This window comes from Doryrhamphus excisus, chromosome 2 (assembly GCF_030265055.1).
Source record: "Doryrhamphus excisus isolate RoL2022-K1 chromosome 2, RoL_Dexc_1.0, whole genome shotgun sequence".
NCBI classification, from domain to species: Eukaryota; Metazoa; Chordata; class Actinopteri; order Syngnathiformes; family Syngnathidae; genus Doryrhamphus; species Doryrhamphus excisus.
The window spans coordinates 312,353-329,989 of NC_080467.1; the positions used below are offsets into that span (position 1 = coordinate 312,353).

At 39.6% G+C, this 17,637-nt stretch overlaps 1 protein-coding gene and 1 long non-coding RNA gene across 3 annotated transcripts; one reads left to right on the forward strand and one right to left on the reverse strand.

Annotated features, from left to right (window-relative positions):
* The first annotated feature begins 12,917 nt into the window (after positions 1-12,917).
* On the forward strand, positions 12,918-15,348 carry LOC131117899 (T-cell immunoglobulin and mucin domain-containing protein 4-like). Of its 2 annotated transcripts, XM_058064594.1 has the most exons (8): positions 12,918-13,080; positions 13,144-13,461; positions 13,622-13,737; positions 13,848-13,943; positions 14,018-14,043; positions 14,463-14,498; positions 14,579-14,627; positions 14,722-15,348. In XM_058064594.1, the coding sequence occupies exons 1-8, from the start codon at positions 13,023-13,025 to the stop codon at positions 14,725-14,727; spliced, it is 705 nt and encodes a 234-aa protein (XP_057920577.1). In that variant the 5' UTR covers positions 12,918-13,022; the 3' UTR covers positions 14,728-15,348. The 2 variants fall into 2 exon arrangements, with proteins under 2 accessions (XP_057920577.1, XP_057920578.1); XM_058064595.1 differs by lacking the exon at positions 14,463-14,498.
* On the reverse strand, positions 14,918-17,068 carry LOC131117925 (uncharacterized). Its single transcript, XR_009125132.1, has 2 exons — positions 16,505-17,068; positions 14,918-15,720 (listed from the first exon to the last, which is right to left on the reverse strand). It is a non-coding gene; the product is annotated as an uncharacterized LOC131117925 (long non-coding RNA).
* Positions 17,069-17,637: the final 569 nt, after the last annotated feature.

Here is a 17,637-nt window from a genome sequence, read left to right on the forward strand (position 1 = left end):
TTTCCTCCCACATTCCAAAAACATGCTAGGTTAATTAGCGACTCCAAATTGTCCATAGGTATGAATGTGAGTGTGAATGGTTGTTTGTCTATATGTGCCCTGTGATTGGCTGGCCGCCAGTCCGGGGTGTACCCCGCCTCTCGCCCCAAGACAGCTGGGATAGGCTCCAGCATCCTCATGCTGAGGAGGAGCGGTAGAAAAATGAATGAATGAGTGAAAATATGACATTTTTAAATAAGAAATCCAACTTTACGGAAATGTACTTCTCATGGTCGGGTCTGGAACCAATCAGCCACCATAAATGACGGATGACTGTTTGCAACGAAAGCATTGGTTTCAATTCAGTGGTCTGTCAGGGGGAAGAAGTGATTTCAACCCCCCCCCCCCCCATATCTATTCATTCATAGACATTTATATGTATATTATTTGACAAGCACTGTTCTAATCTAGTATGTCTGGTTCATCTGAAACTACAGCAGAATCTCGAGTCTACAAATCTGAACAGGTGAATAAAATCATACACAAGGTTTGCATGCCTGACTACAGCAAAAAAAAAAAAAACATAAAGGAGGGCCTCAGGGAACTGGTGCATGCATTGTGTGAGAGCTGACACACAACCAGGGAAATATGGGTGTTCCCCTTCCCAAAGGTTTAAGATGTCAGGGCAGTGCATCATTCCTTCTCATTCCTCAATCCGTGAAAGACGGCGAATGACAGGCCTTTAATGTACTATAACATAGACTGAAAAAAGGATTTTTTGGCCCTGTAATTATTACCTCAAATATTAATTTAAATTTTACAAGGATTTATTATTTAACTTTTTACCATAAAATCTCACTCTTTATTTAATGCCTTACTTGATGATTGTGTGTAAATTTGTATCCTCACATTTATATGTAAATTTGATCACTGACACCAAGTAATATTTACAGAACTAATGTATTGATTTTACAACCCGATACCAGATAGTAAAATGTACTTGGGTAAAGCAGTAAACCTGGCCCCCTTGTGGCCATTCTGCGCATGCGTCAGAGGATCGTTAGCCCTCAGACTTCCCAAGGCAAAGTTCGAGGGCGCCATGTTTTCACGGGAAGATGGTGGAAGACGACATGGACGGTCGTTTAACAAGGAAATTTATCGATGTGGAGCCATATGGGTATGTCATATGCTTATCTGACTTTTTCTGTCATCTTTCCTCATCTGTTTACGTCAGTGTTATAATATGAAATACTAGACATTAGCATTAGCTTACCTTTAGCCTGCCAGCTAGCTAGCTATCAACTGCGAGCTTTGTGGAGGCGTTTTCGGTTGCAGAACAGGAGATTTTTATGTTTATTAAATCTGTAATGATTCATTCCTTATATATGTTATTTGATTATTTTGGCAGCAGCAGTGTCCTCTAAGCCATGGGAATCGCGTGTAGCTTAAACATTTGTTGAAGTATGCTAGCGACCTGAGTCTTGGGGATGCTGTCGGGGAGCGGGAGTTTTTGTACAGCAGCAGAGTTTGTTCAGACCCTGAAAATATATCAATAATGACTGAAACCAGCCTGGAAGGATTAGAAATTTTGGAGCAAGGTTAGTTCACCGCATCTGTGGTCATTTTAATGTCAAAAATATTGTACTTTTGTCACCTGTGTTCTACCAATGATCCAAGTATAACCAAATAAACGTTTGTTTTAATTTCACATATTGTAACACATGATATTTTCATGATTTGTCACTACAATATTGTTTATTCCACTTGTCAACGGCGTCTAAGAAGCAGAGTCCTCTCTTTGTGTAAAACAGCAGCTTGCACCAACTAAGACGCCTGACTGAGAAGGTAACATTACAATATTACGTATATGGTTATTTGAATCTGTAAATGGCAGTTTAGCCTTTTGTTAAGTTTTATTGATTTAAAAGAGTTGGATAATGGAGTTCCTCAACAGTATCCCTTTGTGAGGAAAAAGATAGTTTTGTTTAGGTTAGGTTTCAAGACACAGATGAATAAATATTTGTATTAAAAACTAAGTTGATTTTGAGTGTTTTGTTTTAAAAAAAATCCACAAATATTGTCAAGCAGCTTTGTAGTTTAGACTAATGTGCACGCAATCTGAAACCATTGTAATGATTTTAGATTTTTTATTGCTGTCATAATTGAAATAATTTCTCGATCTATTTCACAGAATATTGAAGGACGTTGACGCTCAAGAATTTGGTCTCAAAAGCTTAGACAAGGTAAGATCACAGTACAGCTGTTGAATGACACCAACATGGTTTAGTTATTCATTCATTCATTCATTTTCTATGTCGCTTATCCTCACTAGGGTGGGTGTATGCTGGGGGTGAGAGGCGGTGTACACCCTGGACTGGTGGCCAGCCAATCACAGGGCACATATAGACAAACAACCATTCACACTCACATTCATACCTATGGACAATTTGGAGTCGCTAATTAACCTAGCATGTTTTTGGAATGTGGGAGGAAACCGGAGTACCTGGAGAAAACCCACGCATGCACGGGGAGAACATGCAAACTCCACACAGAGATGCAACGGAGAATCGAACCCAGGTCTTTGGTTTAGTTATGAAATGTTTAATTTATTTCACAGGTACCTCAACCTGTGGATGTGTTGTATTTTTGTGCACCGTGATCAAGTATGTCCTTTCTTTTGATGACCACATATATAAACGGCCCCTCTGCCAAATGTTTTCATTCAATGTAGCTGGCAAGTATAACTGATTGTCTGATGTGTGGAAGCAGTACATGACACGGGTTGAACGATTTCACTGTTATTGTAAGTTAAGTTACAGTTCAGCACATTTTATTGTGTCTTTTAATTGTAATTATTTGCATAATTGTGAATGTAAAACAAATCTCCAATGATTTATAATGTTTTCCATGGTATTTCTAACCGCACTCATCACTGCTGGAAGTAAATACAGCGTTACTACAAATGTAGTAAAGGTGTTCTTGTTTGAAAGAATGTTTTGCAGAAGATGTGTTAAGATAATTTCATTTAATTCAAAGAAGGCCATCTTAAAAAAATACAACACAATCATATTAGAAAAGTGGTGTAGGTGGATCTGCTTAAATCTCATGTAAATATTACTTATAAATTGCTCCAAATTAAGTAAGGGAAAACTAGTTAAACAATCCTGAAAAGTGAGTATATTTATATGGATTTTTAAGTAGATTCAAAGGTAGTTTTGAGTAAAATTTACTAGCAAACAGAGTCCATTTTGTGTCTGTGACAGTAAATCTCAAGTAATGTTAAAGTGTATTTTTAATTTAAAAAATAATCCTCGCTGAGAAGTAAATTTTACTTGAATATCTCCCAAGTAAAAGTTACTTAGGAATTGTGCGTGCAATTTGTTACCTAGCTTTTCTCAAGTAAATTGCACTCCAATTTTTTTTCAGTGTAGTTTCACTTAGAAGACAGGTATGCCAGCTTTACTGTGTGTAAATGTGTACGATTCCATATCAAAAGTCTGTGATTCGCAATCTTTTTACCTGTCTTAGTAATGAGGACGAGTGGATGAGTCATGAGTGGATTACTGAGTTAGAAATATTGACATGTGAGAAGAACATCATTTCATATTAAGCATCCATGTTAAAATAGTGTAATGTATATATGAGGGCTCAAAATCAGCTTATTATTTGACATACTATCTCATATACATTGGTTTAAAATAGTGTGTTTGCTAGAGGATAATATGAATATATAAATATATATATCATATATATAATATGAATTTATAAATGCAGTCTACCCATTTACCTTCTTAAACTGAGATGGTTGCCTTTTTGGTCAGTACAGTATAGTATAGCTGATGACATGACATGTAGTTGTACACTTTCTCCAGGAGGAGGCACTGTAGGACATAGATGGAAAGTAAATATATGCATATGTTCATCCATTCATCCAGTTTCTGTACCGCCTATCCTCACGAGGGTCGATGGCATGCTTGAGCCTATCCCAGCTGTCTTCCGGCGAGAGGCGGGCTCCACCCTGAACTGGAAATTATATTATAAAGTGACACGTTTTTAAATGAACTACAGAAATATATGAGCCTATCTAGTAAAATATTCTCATTTATTTGTTATTGTGTATTTATTTAAAAGACTGCGTCTCGCTGTATTGCTCAGGCTGCACTACAGTGTCTATTCACAGGCGCGATCCCACTACTGAGCGGTACGGGGGCTTTGACCTGCTCCGTTTCCGACCTGGGCCGGTGCACCCCTCCTTAGGCGACCTGGTGGTCCCGAGCTCCCCCCGGAGCACCATATCGGCACCGAACTTAGCGCGGACACCCGATCGACATAGTCCACTGCAGCTCAGAACTCCTGGGCTCAAGCGATCCGACAACCTCAGCCTCCCGGTAGCTTGGATTACAGGCACGCGCCACGGCACCCGGCGAAAGCCGCACACAGTAGTGGTGCTTTTGACTTTTACTATAGTGACGTCACAGGATGTATGGCGACCTCTAGTGGTTTTGTGTGAAAATGCCCGAAAATGACCTCTCCTTTTGAGATTTCCATTCATCCACAGTTGGGGGCCAATCATGTACCTCCCAGGTTCTTGATTGATTGATCCACGTGAAATATTAATGCTCTAAATGCAATATATTAGGTTCTGTGTGAAGTATTTCTATAATGTCTCATATTTACTCACTAGCATGATGTCAGTGTATAGACTGGTCATATATCTCATCTCGTTTCATATTATCTGCATACTGTATTTGTATTTAACTCTGGGTAAAATTGTTGATTTGTTAATACTTGGGTTGTTTATATTGTTTATTTTTCTATATTGTGTATTTTGTACTGCTTAACTGATTCTGTACTCTTGCTGCTGTGCAATGCAAATTCCACACTGAGGGACGAATAAAGCATATCTTATCTTATCTTATCTTCATAACTGTCGTGTGGACGTCGTGTGTCGTCATGAATATAAATCTCAAAAGGAGAGGTCATTTTCGGGCATTTTCACACAACGCCACTCGAGGTCACCATACATCCCTGTGACGTCACTATAGTACAAGTCAAAAGCACCACTACTGTGTGCGGCCTTCGCCGGGTGCCGTGGCGCGTGCCTGTAATTCAAGCTACCGGGAGGCTGAGGTTGTCGGATTGCTTGAGCCCAGGAGTTCTGCAGCTGCTGTAGTGCAGCCTGAGCAATACAGCGAGACGCAGTCTTTTAAATTAATACACAATAACAAATAAATGAGAATATTTTACTAGATAGGCACATATATTTATGTACAGTGAAGAAAATAAGTATTTGAACACCCTGCTATTTTGCTATTTCTCCCACTTAGAAATCATGGAGGGGTCTGAAATTTTCATCGTAGGTGCATGTCCACTGTGAGAGAGATAAACTAAAAAGAAAAATCCAGAAATCACAATGCATGATTTTTTAACAATTTATTTGTGTGATACAGCTGCAAATAAGTATTTGAACACCTGTGTATCATCTAGAATTCTGACCCTGAAAGACCCGTTAGTCTGCCCATTAGAAGTCCACCTGCACTCCATGTATCATCCTGAATCAGATGCACCTGTTTGAGGTCGTTAGCTGCATAAAGACACCTGTCCACCCCATACAATCAGTAAGACTTTAACTTGTAACATGGCGAAGACCAAAGAGCTGTCCAAAGACACCAGAGACAAAAGTGTACACCTCCACAAGGCTGGAAAGGGCTACGGAGCAATTACCAAGCAGCTTGGTGAAAAAAGGTCCACTGTTGGAGCTATCATTAGAAAATGGAAGAAGCTAAACATGACGGTCAATCTCAATCGGAGTGGAGCCCCATGCAAGATATCACCTCGTGGGGTCTCAATGATTCTAAGAAAGGTGAGGAATCAGCCCAGAACTACACGACAGGACTTGGTCAATGACCTGAAAAGAGCTGGGACCACCGTTTCCAAGGTTACTGTAGGTAATACACTAAGACGTCATGATGTGAAATCATGCATGGCACGAAAGGTTCCCCTGCTTAAACCAGCACATGTCAAGGCCCGTCTTAAGTTTGCATATGACCATTTGGATGATACAGAGGAGTCATGGGAGAAAGTTTTATGGTCAGATGAGACCAAAATAGAACTTTTTGGTCATAATTCCAATAAGCGTGTTTGGAGGAAGAAGAATGAAGAGTACAATCCGAAGAACACCATCCCTACTGTGAAGCATGGGGGTGGTAGCATCATGCTTTGGGGGTGTTTTTCTGCACATGGGACAGGACGAGTGCACTGCATTAAAGAGAGGATGACTGGGGCCGTGTATTGTGAGATTTTGGGGAACAACCTCCTTCCCTCTGTCAGAGCATTGAAGATGGGTCGTGGCTGGGTCTTCCAACACGACAACGACCCGAAGCACACAGCCAGGAAAACCAAGGAGTGGCTCCGTAAGAAGCATATCAAGGTTCTAGCATGGCCCAGCCAGTCTCCAGACCTGAACCCAATCGAAAATCTTTGGAGGGAGCTCAAACTCCGTGTTTCTCAGCGACAGCCCAGAAACCTGACTGATCTAGAGAAGATCTGTGTGGAGGAGTGGGCCAAGATCCCTCCTGCAGTGTGTGCAAACCTGGTGAAAAACTACAGGAAACGTTTGACCTCTGTAATAGCAAACAAAGGCTACTGTACCAAATATTAACATTCATTTTCTCAGGTGTTCAAATACTTATTTGCAGCTGTATCACACAAATAAATTGTTAAAAAAATCATGCATTGTGATTTCTGGATTTTTCTTTTTAGTTTATCTCTCTCACAGTGGACATGCACCTACGATGAAAATTTCAGACCCCTCCATGATTTCTAAGTGGGAGAAATAGCAAAATAGCAGGGTGTTCAAATACTTATTTTCTTCACTGTAGTTCATTTAAAAACGTGTCACTTTATAATATAATTTAATAACATGACCAGTCCAGGGTGGAGCCCGCCTCTCGCTGGAAGACAGCTGGGATAGGCTCCAGCGACCCTTGTGAGGATAAGTGGTAAAAAAGGAATGAATAAATGAACTTTTATTGCAAAGGTTGATCTGAAATTGGAGTCACAAGTCTGAATAGTCACAGATTTTTGCCATTTTGAAGCATTTGCGTCTGACTGTTGAGATTGAAATTTGCCAGTCCAGAGTGCTGGGGTAGGCTCCAGCACACCCACGACCAAAGTGAGGGTAAGCAACATAGAACATAGATGGATGATGCATATACATAAGAGCAGTGACCATCAGCGTCCTCATCAGAAAGGCCCAGCAGGGGGCGTACTTCCTGCAGTGATATCTGCTCCATGTCCAACCTTAACAAGGCAGTTTGTGTCAGTGTGACTACTTCCTGTAGAAGCACGTGATCTGGTGTGACCTCGCATAAGGCAAGATTGTTGCTCATGGCGAAGCAAGGGGCGGCCAACCGGAACTAGGTTCATTCTGATTATTAAAAACAAATTGTAGCAGATTCCCAAATCAAAGGGGTTACATTCCAGGACCAGAGAATACAGCATAAATGTTTGATGTGTTTTGCAGAAAAAAAAAACAAAATAAATTGCAGGCAATGTCTGCAGGCAACTGTGGAGCATGATGGAGGTTCCACCAAGTTTGATGCCGTTAGTGATGTCAAGAGGAGGGGCTGCCAAATTTAAGATCCAGAAAATTATGGAACTTCTGAAGGTGCATGGTTTGATATTTACAATAGGACAGGGGACTCAAACACGCGACCCGCGGGCCAAATGTGGCCAGCAGGACACTAGTTTGAGGCCCCCGCCTTGATATGAAAGTTTAATGTTAGTGCGGCCCGCGCAAGTTTGATATGGATGCTGTATGGTATCATGTACCCAGACAAAATTATTACGTTTGATTCATGTTCATGTTAAAGGTTAAATAACTGTTAATAGTTATCCTCCCTATCCGTGTGGAAGTGGTAAGTTTTTGGCTATTGAAGTTTAAAGGAAATAACTTGAAGGCTACCGTTTAGGTCGCTAGCTCTCTAGTTTGCGAGTTAGCATGTGTCTCAAGACCCTGCAGTTGCGCAATATGTTGTAAATAAAAAGAGTATAAATGTGACTATAGTCGTGTTTTGTCATGTCTACAGGGCTCTAATAATGCTTTGTTCATTTTAATCTAAAAAAATCATTTGTCTACCCACCAACTATATGTGGTTTCTTAATTTTTTATTATTTGCCCTTTTATTATTATTATTATTATATTTATTTCTGTTTGATTGATTTTCTTTATTCTTGATTTGTTTATTTATTTTTCATGTTATTTTGTGTAGAAAAATAAAAAGTAAGATATTTGAGAACAGTGGAATGTTTTATCAGAGCTTTTATTGTAGAAAATTGGAACCAAAGTACTGAAAAAGTTTGTATATTTTTCTGTTTTTAATAAATGCGTTTTTTGTTGGGTTTTTTTTGTAAAACCTGATGCGGCCCAGCCTTGGCCAGACCCTAGCTCCAGTGGCCCCCAGGTAAAATGAGTTTGAGACCCCTGCAATAAGAGAACCTAAACTAACCTCTTTCAAAAAATAAAATATATATATTTAACCTATTTTTGTTAGTGTTAGAATAAAATGTAAATACAATCAGGACCAAAACCTCACGCCACAAGAACAGTTTCTTCCCGTCTGCTGTCAGTCTCATCAACAAGGCCCGGAACCCCACCTGACACTCTTCACACCCCACCTCTGCCTCATCCTGCCACTTTGACACTTTCATTATATGCGTTACATTAACGCTCAGTTTGGACTCTTAGGAAAAACAATCAGACTGCACTTCCGGAATAACAAACAAAAACAGACTGTGTACATATATTTATACTGTTATTCTGTATATTTTGTATTTTCATATTTTGTATTTCATACTTTGTATTTTTCGTTCTTTTTTAATAGATGTGTATGCACCTACTACACCAAAACAAATTCCTAGTATGTGTTTGATCATACATGGCAATAAACCTTTTCTGATTCTATTTTAACGTATCTTTTATTCTGTTTACTTGTTTTTATTCAACTCCATTTTTCTCTCAAGTGTCTTTGAGTATTTTGAAAAGCGCTATACAAATAAAATGTATTATTTTTTATGATTATTTAGTGTCTCGAGTGTCGTAAAGGCAGCAACGTTTCATGGCTCTGACCAGCAACTCCCAGCTCCACTGGTCTTGGAGGTGCCTGGGAGTGCCAGCAGCGACCTTGAAGATGTTCCTGTTCATCATGCAAAATGTGCCGAGATAAGAACACATGCCAAAAAGTCATTATTCACACATACACACACACATAGACAACAAGTACAGCTCGTGCAACTGCTTGCTTATCCCTCCCCTTAGAGTTCCACGACAATGTATTAGGGCCTCCTAAAGAAAATCAAAAGAGAGGGGCGGCATGTCACTGGGTATGTTGTTTCATGCTCCTCGCTGCGAGAAATATTGAATTTTGTTGTTTTGTTGTTTTTTTGACAAGTGTCACAGGAGTTTGAACCTGACAGTTAGACAGTTTGAAATTGAAGTTACGCAATTGAAACAAAACTGAGCTTGACTTTCATGCAGTCTTTGTCATTAACTCACTAATATCTGCCTCTCCCTTCCCCCCTGTTTCTCGGTCATTCACAGAGACAAAGTAACACAAAGTAACTTTTTTTAGTAAAACACATGCCCTGAGTGGAAATGCAGTCTCCAGAGCACTGTTATAACATTTGTTTTCCACTATGGTAATCATCAAGGGATTTCATTCTAAAAAAACATTCAAAAAAAGTCATCAAATAATTGAGAAAGTGACTATTTTCAGCTAAAATTAAAAAAAGCAGATAACACACACACACACACACACACACTAACATACTTCTGACAAAAACGGACCAAAATGGCAGCATCAAGAACTCAAAAAAAGGGAAATTGATCTGCGGGCTGCAAATGGCCCCCAGGCGGCACTTTGACACCCTTGGTCTAGAGCAGGGGTGGGCAATTAATTTTTATCAGGGGCCGCATGAGAAGCCTGAATTGTGTCAGAGGGCCACCAACTTTCTTTCATTGTAAAATACTTAAATTAAATATTTTGAATAGCTCTAAGTTCCTCGCGATGTCCTCAATCCGCCTCGTTACAGTGCGTCGGGAGAGTGAAACGTTCTCAAATGCGCCTTTTTTCTCTGGGCACATCAGCGCAGCAGAGTCCAATAAACACTCCTTAATAAACTCTCCGTCGGAAAACGCCTTACTTTTTCTGCCGATTTTGTGAGAAATGACATAACTTGTCCTGACGGCTGCATCTCTGGGAGTGTGAAGTTTAGTGAAAAATCCTTGTTGGGTTTGTAGTTTTGCAAGCAATGCATCAGACTCCCTTGCACGCTCTTCACCAGACAGATTTCTGTATTTATCTTCATGCTTGGTGGTGTAGTGGCGATTCAAATTATATTCTTTAAACACAGCAACCTGTGTACCACAGACTAAGCACACTGCTTTGCCTTTACTTTCTGTAAAGAAATATTTGGAAGTCCATGTTTTGTTGAAAATACGGCATTCGTTATCAACTTTTCTTTTCTTGGGGTGTGCCGACATCTTGGGGATAACCTCGCGAACAGCATCACCTTCACTCACACACGTGTATACGCGAGTGAAGGTGCTACGTCTACGACGTGCATACGTAGCGACGTAACGCTTTTCAAAATAAAATTTCAAAATAAAAGTTAAAAAAAAAGTTTAAAAAGTTTTATGGTGTTTATGATTGGCCTCACGCGGGCCGGACAGGGACGTACAAAGGGCCGGATGTGGCCCGCGGGCCTTAATTTGCCCAGGTCTGGTCTAGAGCGATATTTTGCTGTAATGAAAATAATACTTTGATTTGTGACTAAAACCGAAATAAGACAAATGATTTTAAAAGATTCCTGCACAATGTATTAAATGGTAATGGTAATGGAAATGGGAATGGGAATGGTGTTACAGTAAACCTCGGATATATCGGATTCAATTGTTCCCACTGGTTTTGTCCGATATAAGCGAAATCCGTTATATGCGTATACCGGAAAATGTCCGTTTTACGCATATATTGGATTTATATCCGATATATGCGTAAATCGGATTTTATCCGTTATAAAAAGGCACTTCCTTGACTATGTTTCCAATGTACCTGGACTGGGCAATGAAAAGAGACGTAAGGTAATGAGAATGTAACTTTATTGGACTCTGAGCATAACAAATTGTTAATTAAGCTAGGCCCTGTTACGCCCGTCAGGCCTACGTTATTTCCAATAGTGAGGTTAAGATCTCATTCACTGCTGTGCTAGTATTATTGACGTCACTCACTTTTATATTTGTCCTAAATCTGGAGCCAGGAGAAAGACAATAGCCAGTGACATCAACAAGATTAGCATAACGATGCAGCCATCCGATATATGCCAGGAAAATTTAATGGAAATGCATTGGAACGGGACTGGAGATTTTGTCCGAAATAGGCGAAATCCGATATAGTATGCAATGAATTTTTATTGGAAATGCATTACAGAAAAATCGGTTCTTTTTTATCTGTCCGTTGTGAGCGAATTTCCGATATATCCAAGTCCGATATATCCGAGGTTTACTGTATTTCATTTGAACATGCATCAGATTACAATTGAGTGCATCCCATAAGTGCAAGGTTGTTTATATGTTCTATCAGGTCTCCTGTATCCGGAAAAGTGTAATTCTCCATGTGTGACATCAGCCATGATGGTGGTCCAGGAGGAGGAAAGAGGAGTTTATGAAATGGTAACGGTAATGGTTTTATTTCATTCAAACATGCATCAGATTACAATTGAGTGCATCCCATAATCAGTTCCCAGTTCCACATGTCCAAAAGGAGTAGGAAGAAGCAAAGCTTATTAAATCCTACCCCTCCATCTGGTACTTTTACAATCACTAACTGTTACATTTGTTCACTTCCTGCTTTCCTAATATAGTTTAAGTTTTTTTTAAATGTAATTTATTAATTTTTATTTATTAATTTTTGTTAGATTTTTTAAATTTTATTTTTTTAATTAAACATTTTTTTACAATCAGTAACTGTTACATTTGTTCACTTCCTGCTTTCCTAATATAATTTAAGTTATTTTTTTTTACTTTATTTTAATTTTATTTATTTATTAATTTTTTGTCACATACCGAAGATGAACTATATCAGCAAGTTGAAGTATTTGTGATTTTAGAAATAAGGAGGGGCGGCACGGCGGTCTAGTGGTTAGCGCGTGGTTAGACCTCACCGCTAGGACACCAGGGTTCAATCCCCACCCTCGGCCATCTCTGTGTGGAGTTTGCATGTTCTCCCCGTGCATGCGTGGGTTTTCTCCGGGTACTCCGGTTTCCTCCCACATTCCAAAAACATGCTAGGTTAATTAGCGACTCCAAATTGTCCATAGGTATGAATGTGAGTGTGAATGGTTGTTTGTCTATATGTGCCCTGTGATTGGCTGGCAACCAGTCCAGAGTGTACCCCGCCTCTCGCCCGAAGACAGCTGGGATAGGCTCCAGCACCCCCCGCGACCCTTGTGAGGAAAAGCGGTAGAAAATGAATGAATGAATGAATGAATGAATGAAATAAGGAGTTAGTATGTTCTCTGTAGGCGGCATTATGAATTATCCTTACTGACCTTTTTTGCAGTACATTCAGCGAGTGAAGATTGCTTTTATAGTTATTATCCCATATTTCCACACAATAAGTAAGATATGGTAGAACCAGAGAGCAATAAAGAGTGTGGAGTGATTTCTGATTGAGAACAAATTTTGTTTAGTAAGTGAGTAAGTAAGCAAAACTGTTGATATTTCAGAATATAATAAATATATTTTAATGGTTACTGATAAATAACTCTGAATTGGTATTCCTCACATTCCATAATTCTAGTTTTTTTTTTACTTGTGTCTGTGCTTCTAACAAGTGAATCTGGGACGGACCAAAGGAATGGCCACCACCCTCATGGGCGTCCTCGCTCCCTTTGGTATAAATCCAAGACCTTTCCCCAGGCTTCCCTCAGTCAGTGTTGAGCTGAACTGAAGTTTTTCCAGATTCCAGATTCCAGATCACTCCACCATGACTTCTCCCGTCGGAAGACTCCTGGCTTTGGCTTGTGGTCTCACTCTCCTCCTGGGTAAGAGTTACATTTTTCATGATTCATACGATGGCACATCTTAAAGGACTTTCTGTCCTCCAGGTTGTGAGTTCCAAAAGCTCTACACTGCCCCATTTGGGGCAAATGTCACTTTAGATTGCTATTATGAGCCCGAAGCAGAACCACGTACGGTATGCTGGGGTAGAAGTGTTACGGACGACTGGGAGGACTGCAAAGATGAGATGATCAGGACAGATGGGAAAATGATGGTCAGCAGATCCTCTGAACGTTACCACTTCGCCGGCAACATTGCTGAGGGTGATATGTCAGTGACCATCATGGATGTCAAGGAGGATGACTTTGGACTGTACTTCTGTGTGTCGCGCACCCAAAAAACGATGCTGGAGCTTGAGGTCGCAGGTAAGACCCACCACACAATCAGTGATGTTCTTCATATGTATATGAAGATCAAAATATCTGCTCGCTTGTTGCAGTATATACTCTATGGGTAGTGATTAAGTAGGAATAACGAGTGGTTTAAACACTTCTGAGCTTGTCTGTGACCCCCCCTCCCCGACAGCCCCACCTCCCACCATGGCCGCCACCCCCTCTGCTGTCACCGTGAACGCCACTCCCACCATGGCCGCCACCCCCTCTGCTGTCACCGTGAACGCCACTCCCACCACCTCCGTTGATGTAAGTATTGTAACTAAAAAATTTAATTAAATTAAACTAATAAAATAAAATAAAATAAAATAAAGTGTCTGCTGTGTTCCTGTGAACTGTTTTGGTATATTCCATGCTAGGAGAAGAAGATAAATCGAGGAGTTTTGGCGGCTTCCATTGTGACACCCCTGGCTCTGGTGATGCTGGCTGTTGCCATGGTTACCACATGGTACATTGTAAGTGTGCCTTTTACCTTGAGGCGCCACAAAGTACTTTTTAAAAAAACTTACTCTTCATCCTCTCTTCACAGAAAACCCGGACAGCAAGTGTAGACTTGTGAGTATCGTCTGATTTTTCAACAAAAAAAGACGAATATTCCCAAATAAGACAGAACTCTTCCCTCTAGAGGTTGTGAGCAGGATAGGAATGACATCATAGGAATCATATTTTATTAGCAATCAGCTAAAAAGGCTGTGATGCTGCTTAACCTAATTAACTTAATTAATTAATCTAATTACAGAATGTACAGTGCACACTCACAGATGCATCTCAATTAATTAGAATATCAACTATAATTAATTAGAATATCTACTATATCAGCAGTTGAATTCAAAAACTGAAATGGTTACATTCTATGAATACACAAAATGAAATATTTACAGAATATATTTCTTAAATAATTTTGAATATTAGTAATAAATATTATATTAAATATAATTAAAAAATGTCATTGACCCAATGAAATGACTTTGCAGGTTGACGATGGGGATCAGTGGGGAAATTCCTTACGAGTAAGCACGTGTACATGGATATATCAGGGTTGCCATGGTGATGACCAGCAATGACCCAATCACATGTCTTGTATTTTCAGAGTGGGGTCGGGTCATGGCGTGGTGTTGACCAAGTACACCCGTTTGGATGTAAGTGTTCCTTATTTTTTCTAGATTTGCTTTTTTTTTTACAGCCAATAATAACAAAAGCACATTTGATCTAACTTCATTGTTCACCTGTCAGGTGTAGGGAGCCTACCCCAGCTGACTTTGGGCGAGAGGCGGAGGGCACCCTGGTCTGATTCTGATTCCTGATCCTGATCCTGGTCTAATACCTCCCAAGATGAATCATTACAAGCTGTGATTTCTATACTAAGATAATGTTCTGTTTGTTGGAGTGATGCTGAATGAGTGCAAAATGAATATTCTTTATTGAATAATATTCTATTATTTCTATGATTTATTGTGTATTTTATCTCCAGTACTCATTGATGTGTTTATGCTATTTGAATACACTTGATGAAGAAACATCTCGGTCAAGTCCAGCTTCCTCTGGAAGACTCGTGTAGGTTGTTGTGCACAGAATGGGAACTTGAACGTGCATATAACTGCATCTTATTGCACCTAACAGTGTATTCTATATTCTATAGCCTATATTTCATGTTTTTATTTCGCACTTTAACGCTTTTTAGCTCGGTAAGTCAGTTTATGTTCATGTAAATGTAGACCAGAATGTCTGAACTTGTGATACATAGAAATGTGTTTGTTTGAAAGTACCAATTACATATTGCACATTTTTTCCATGTAATGTAATGTAATGTTTTCCCATGATGTGATTTCAATAAAATAAAGTTAATCATAAATTATCAAATGATTTTGAATATAAGTTTTACTCATCAAATGCTCTACATGTACATGTGATATTAAAATATAGGAGCTTCATTGTATAAATTCCATTATAAATCACATGTAAGCATGCTAATTATCAAATTCCTGAGTTCCACGATTTACATCACAACAACAGTACATTTTTATTTGTTTTTCACATAGATACATATAAGAAAGTGAGTGTTTCAATTTCACCCATGAATATTTAATGTATTTTTGCTTTTTGGCAGTATTATGGGCACATTTAGGCGGAAAATGGACATGTATTTTGTCCAAGTGGTGTTGCCGTACAACAGTGGAGGAAAGGTGCACGAGCAGGTGTTGACTGTGGCCGCCAGCAGGGGGCGCATCCTCTCTGACAGATTGAACAAAAAAATATATAAACTGGAACAGCAGGAATGGGAAAAACAGCTGTAATTTTTATGACAAAAAAGTCAAAATATTAAGAAGAAAACCTTCTAAAAAAGCGAAGTTTTATATCACAAACTGAGATGGATTTTTTTTTAATTGATCCATGAGGTAACCTAACAGTTTGTTTCCAATGTTATGCCTTACTTCCTGTTTCATGCCCTTATTTTAGTAGCGCTTCCTGTTTATATCCTGGTTGTGACCGCTTGATTTGCTTTTTTTCCTTTTTTTTTCACTCGCACCTGTTGCTAATTTGTGTTCTTCTATTTAGTTCAGTTGCGGTCAGTTTGCCGTTGAATCGTTTGTTGCAGCTTTCCACGCAGCTGCATAATTACAAAAACAGCCATAATTACGAGAAAGGAAACTTTTTACCTGCATACCGGGTTCGCGTCTCAACGCCGAAGCCAGGATGTAACGTAAATGTAACATAAATGTATATAACGTCTTAGCATATCCGCATGTGTTGCTTTACAAAATGTCAAAGTGACGTTTACATCCTTTAATTTTTAGTGTCTAGTGCAGGGGTGCTCACACTTTTTCAGCATGCGAGCTACTTTTAAAATGACCGAGTCAAAATGATCTACCCACTACAAAAATGCAAAACATCTATTTATTTTCAAATGTATTGAGGATTATTTGTACGTACAATGTATGTTGATGTACCTTACATAACCAAATGAGCCAATATTGCAAAACACACATAATTAACTATTAACATTTTTTGTAATTACCTGAGTTTACTTTGATGACTTGCACTGAATTGAACCAGCCAGGGATGCATAGTCCAGACAGTAGCTGCTGATAGCCAGGTTAGCCAGGCAAACGCACTTCGAAAAAGACATTGTGAAAAAAAAAAGTCCACCTCTGTGATATGTTTTTGCCTTTTTACTTGGTCCAGCTCCTTCACTCATTTTAGTGACCATAAACTTTAGCGAGGGCTTAAAATCTGATGCAATTCGCCGACTAGCTTAGCACTTTGCATCGTTGTTTACGCATGAGCGGTGACCTAAAGGTCAAAATTCAGTTGTCATCTGACTGGTTGTCCTGTATGTCAATCAAGTAACGGGGATGGATGATAGGCTGACATCGTAAGTTCTGCTGCACTTAGAGACGTTGTTTGATTTGATTGGTCGCCCGAAGGGCAACATTCAGTTGTCATCTGAATGGCTGCCCTGTATGTCAATCAAGTGACGGCATTGATGCTAGGATGATATTTTTTTAATGTCACGCCGCGATCGACCAGTACCACCTCCGCGATCGACCGGTAGATCGCGATCGACTTAATGAGCACCCCTGGTCTAGTGTTTAGTGTCGTTTTCAGAAACTGATTCTCAGCCCTTGTGAGTCATGGTTCATGCAGATGAGTCACAGCTTCAAGTTTCAATGATTTGTTTGCCCGAGGAAATTTGTCTCCTGCGTAAACTAATTGTTGTGTCCTCGTAAATATTAGTTGGACTCTCTCCGGCGACCCCTGACTGGGAAAAGGACATACGAGGAGAACATGCAAACTCCACACGGAGATGCCCAGGCGGAGAATCGACCCAGATCTGTGTGGCCTAATCTTTCACATATAGCCCAGCCCCCTACCATTTATTACATAGAAAATAACTCATTGTATGTGTTGTCAAAACAAAGAGAATTGATAAAAAAAAGGTGGAAACAATTATTTATGTTATGTTTTTATAGCGGCTGCGTAGTGCCCAGGTGGTTAGCGTGCAGGCCACACAGCTAAGAGTCCTCGATTCCACCCTCAGGCATCTCTGTGTGGAGTTTGCATGTTCTCCCCGTGTGTGGGTTTTCTCCAGGTACTCCGGTTTCCTCCCACATTCCAAAAACATTATTAGAGCCCTGTAAACATGAAATA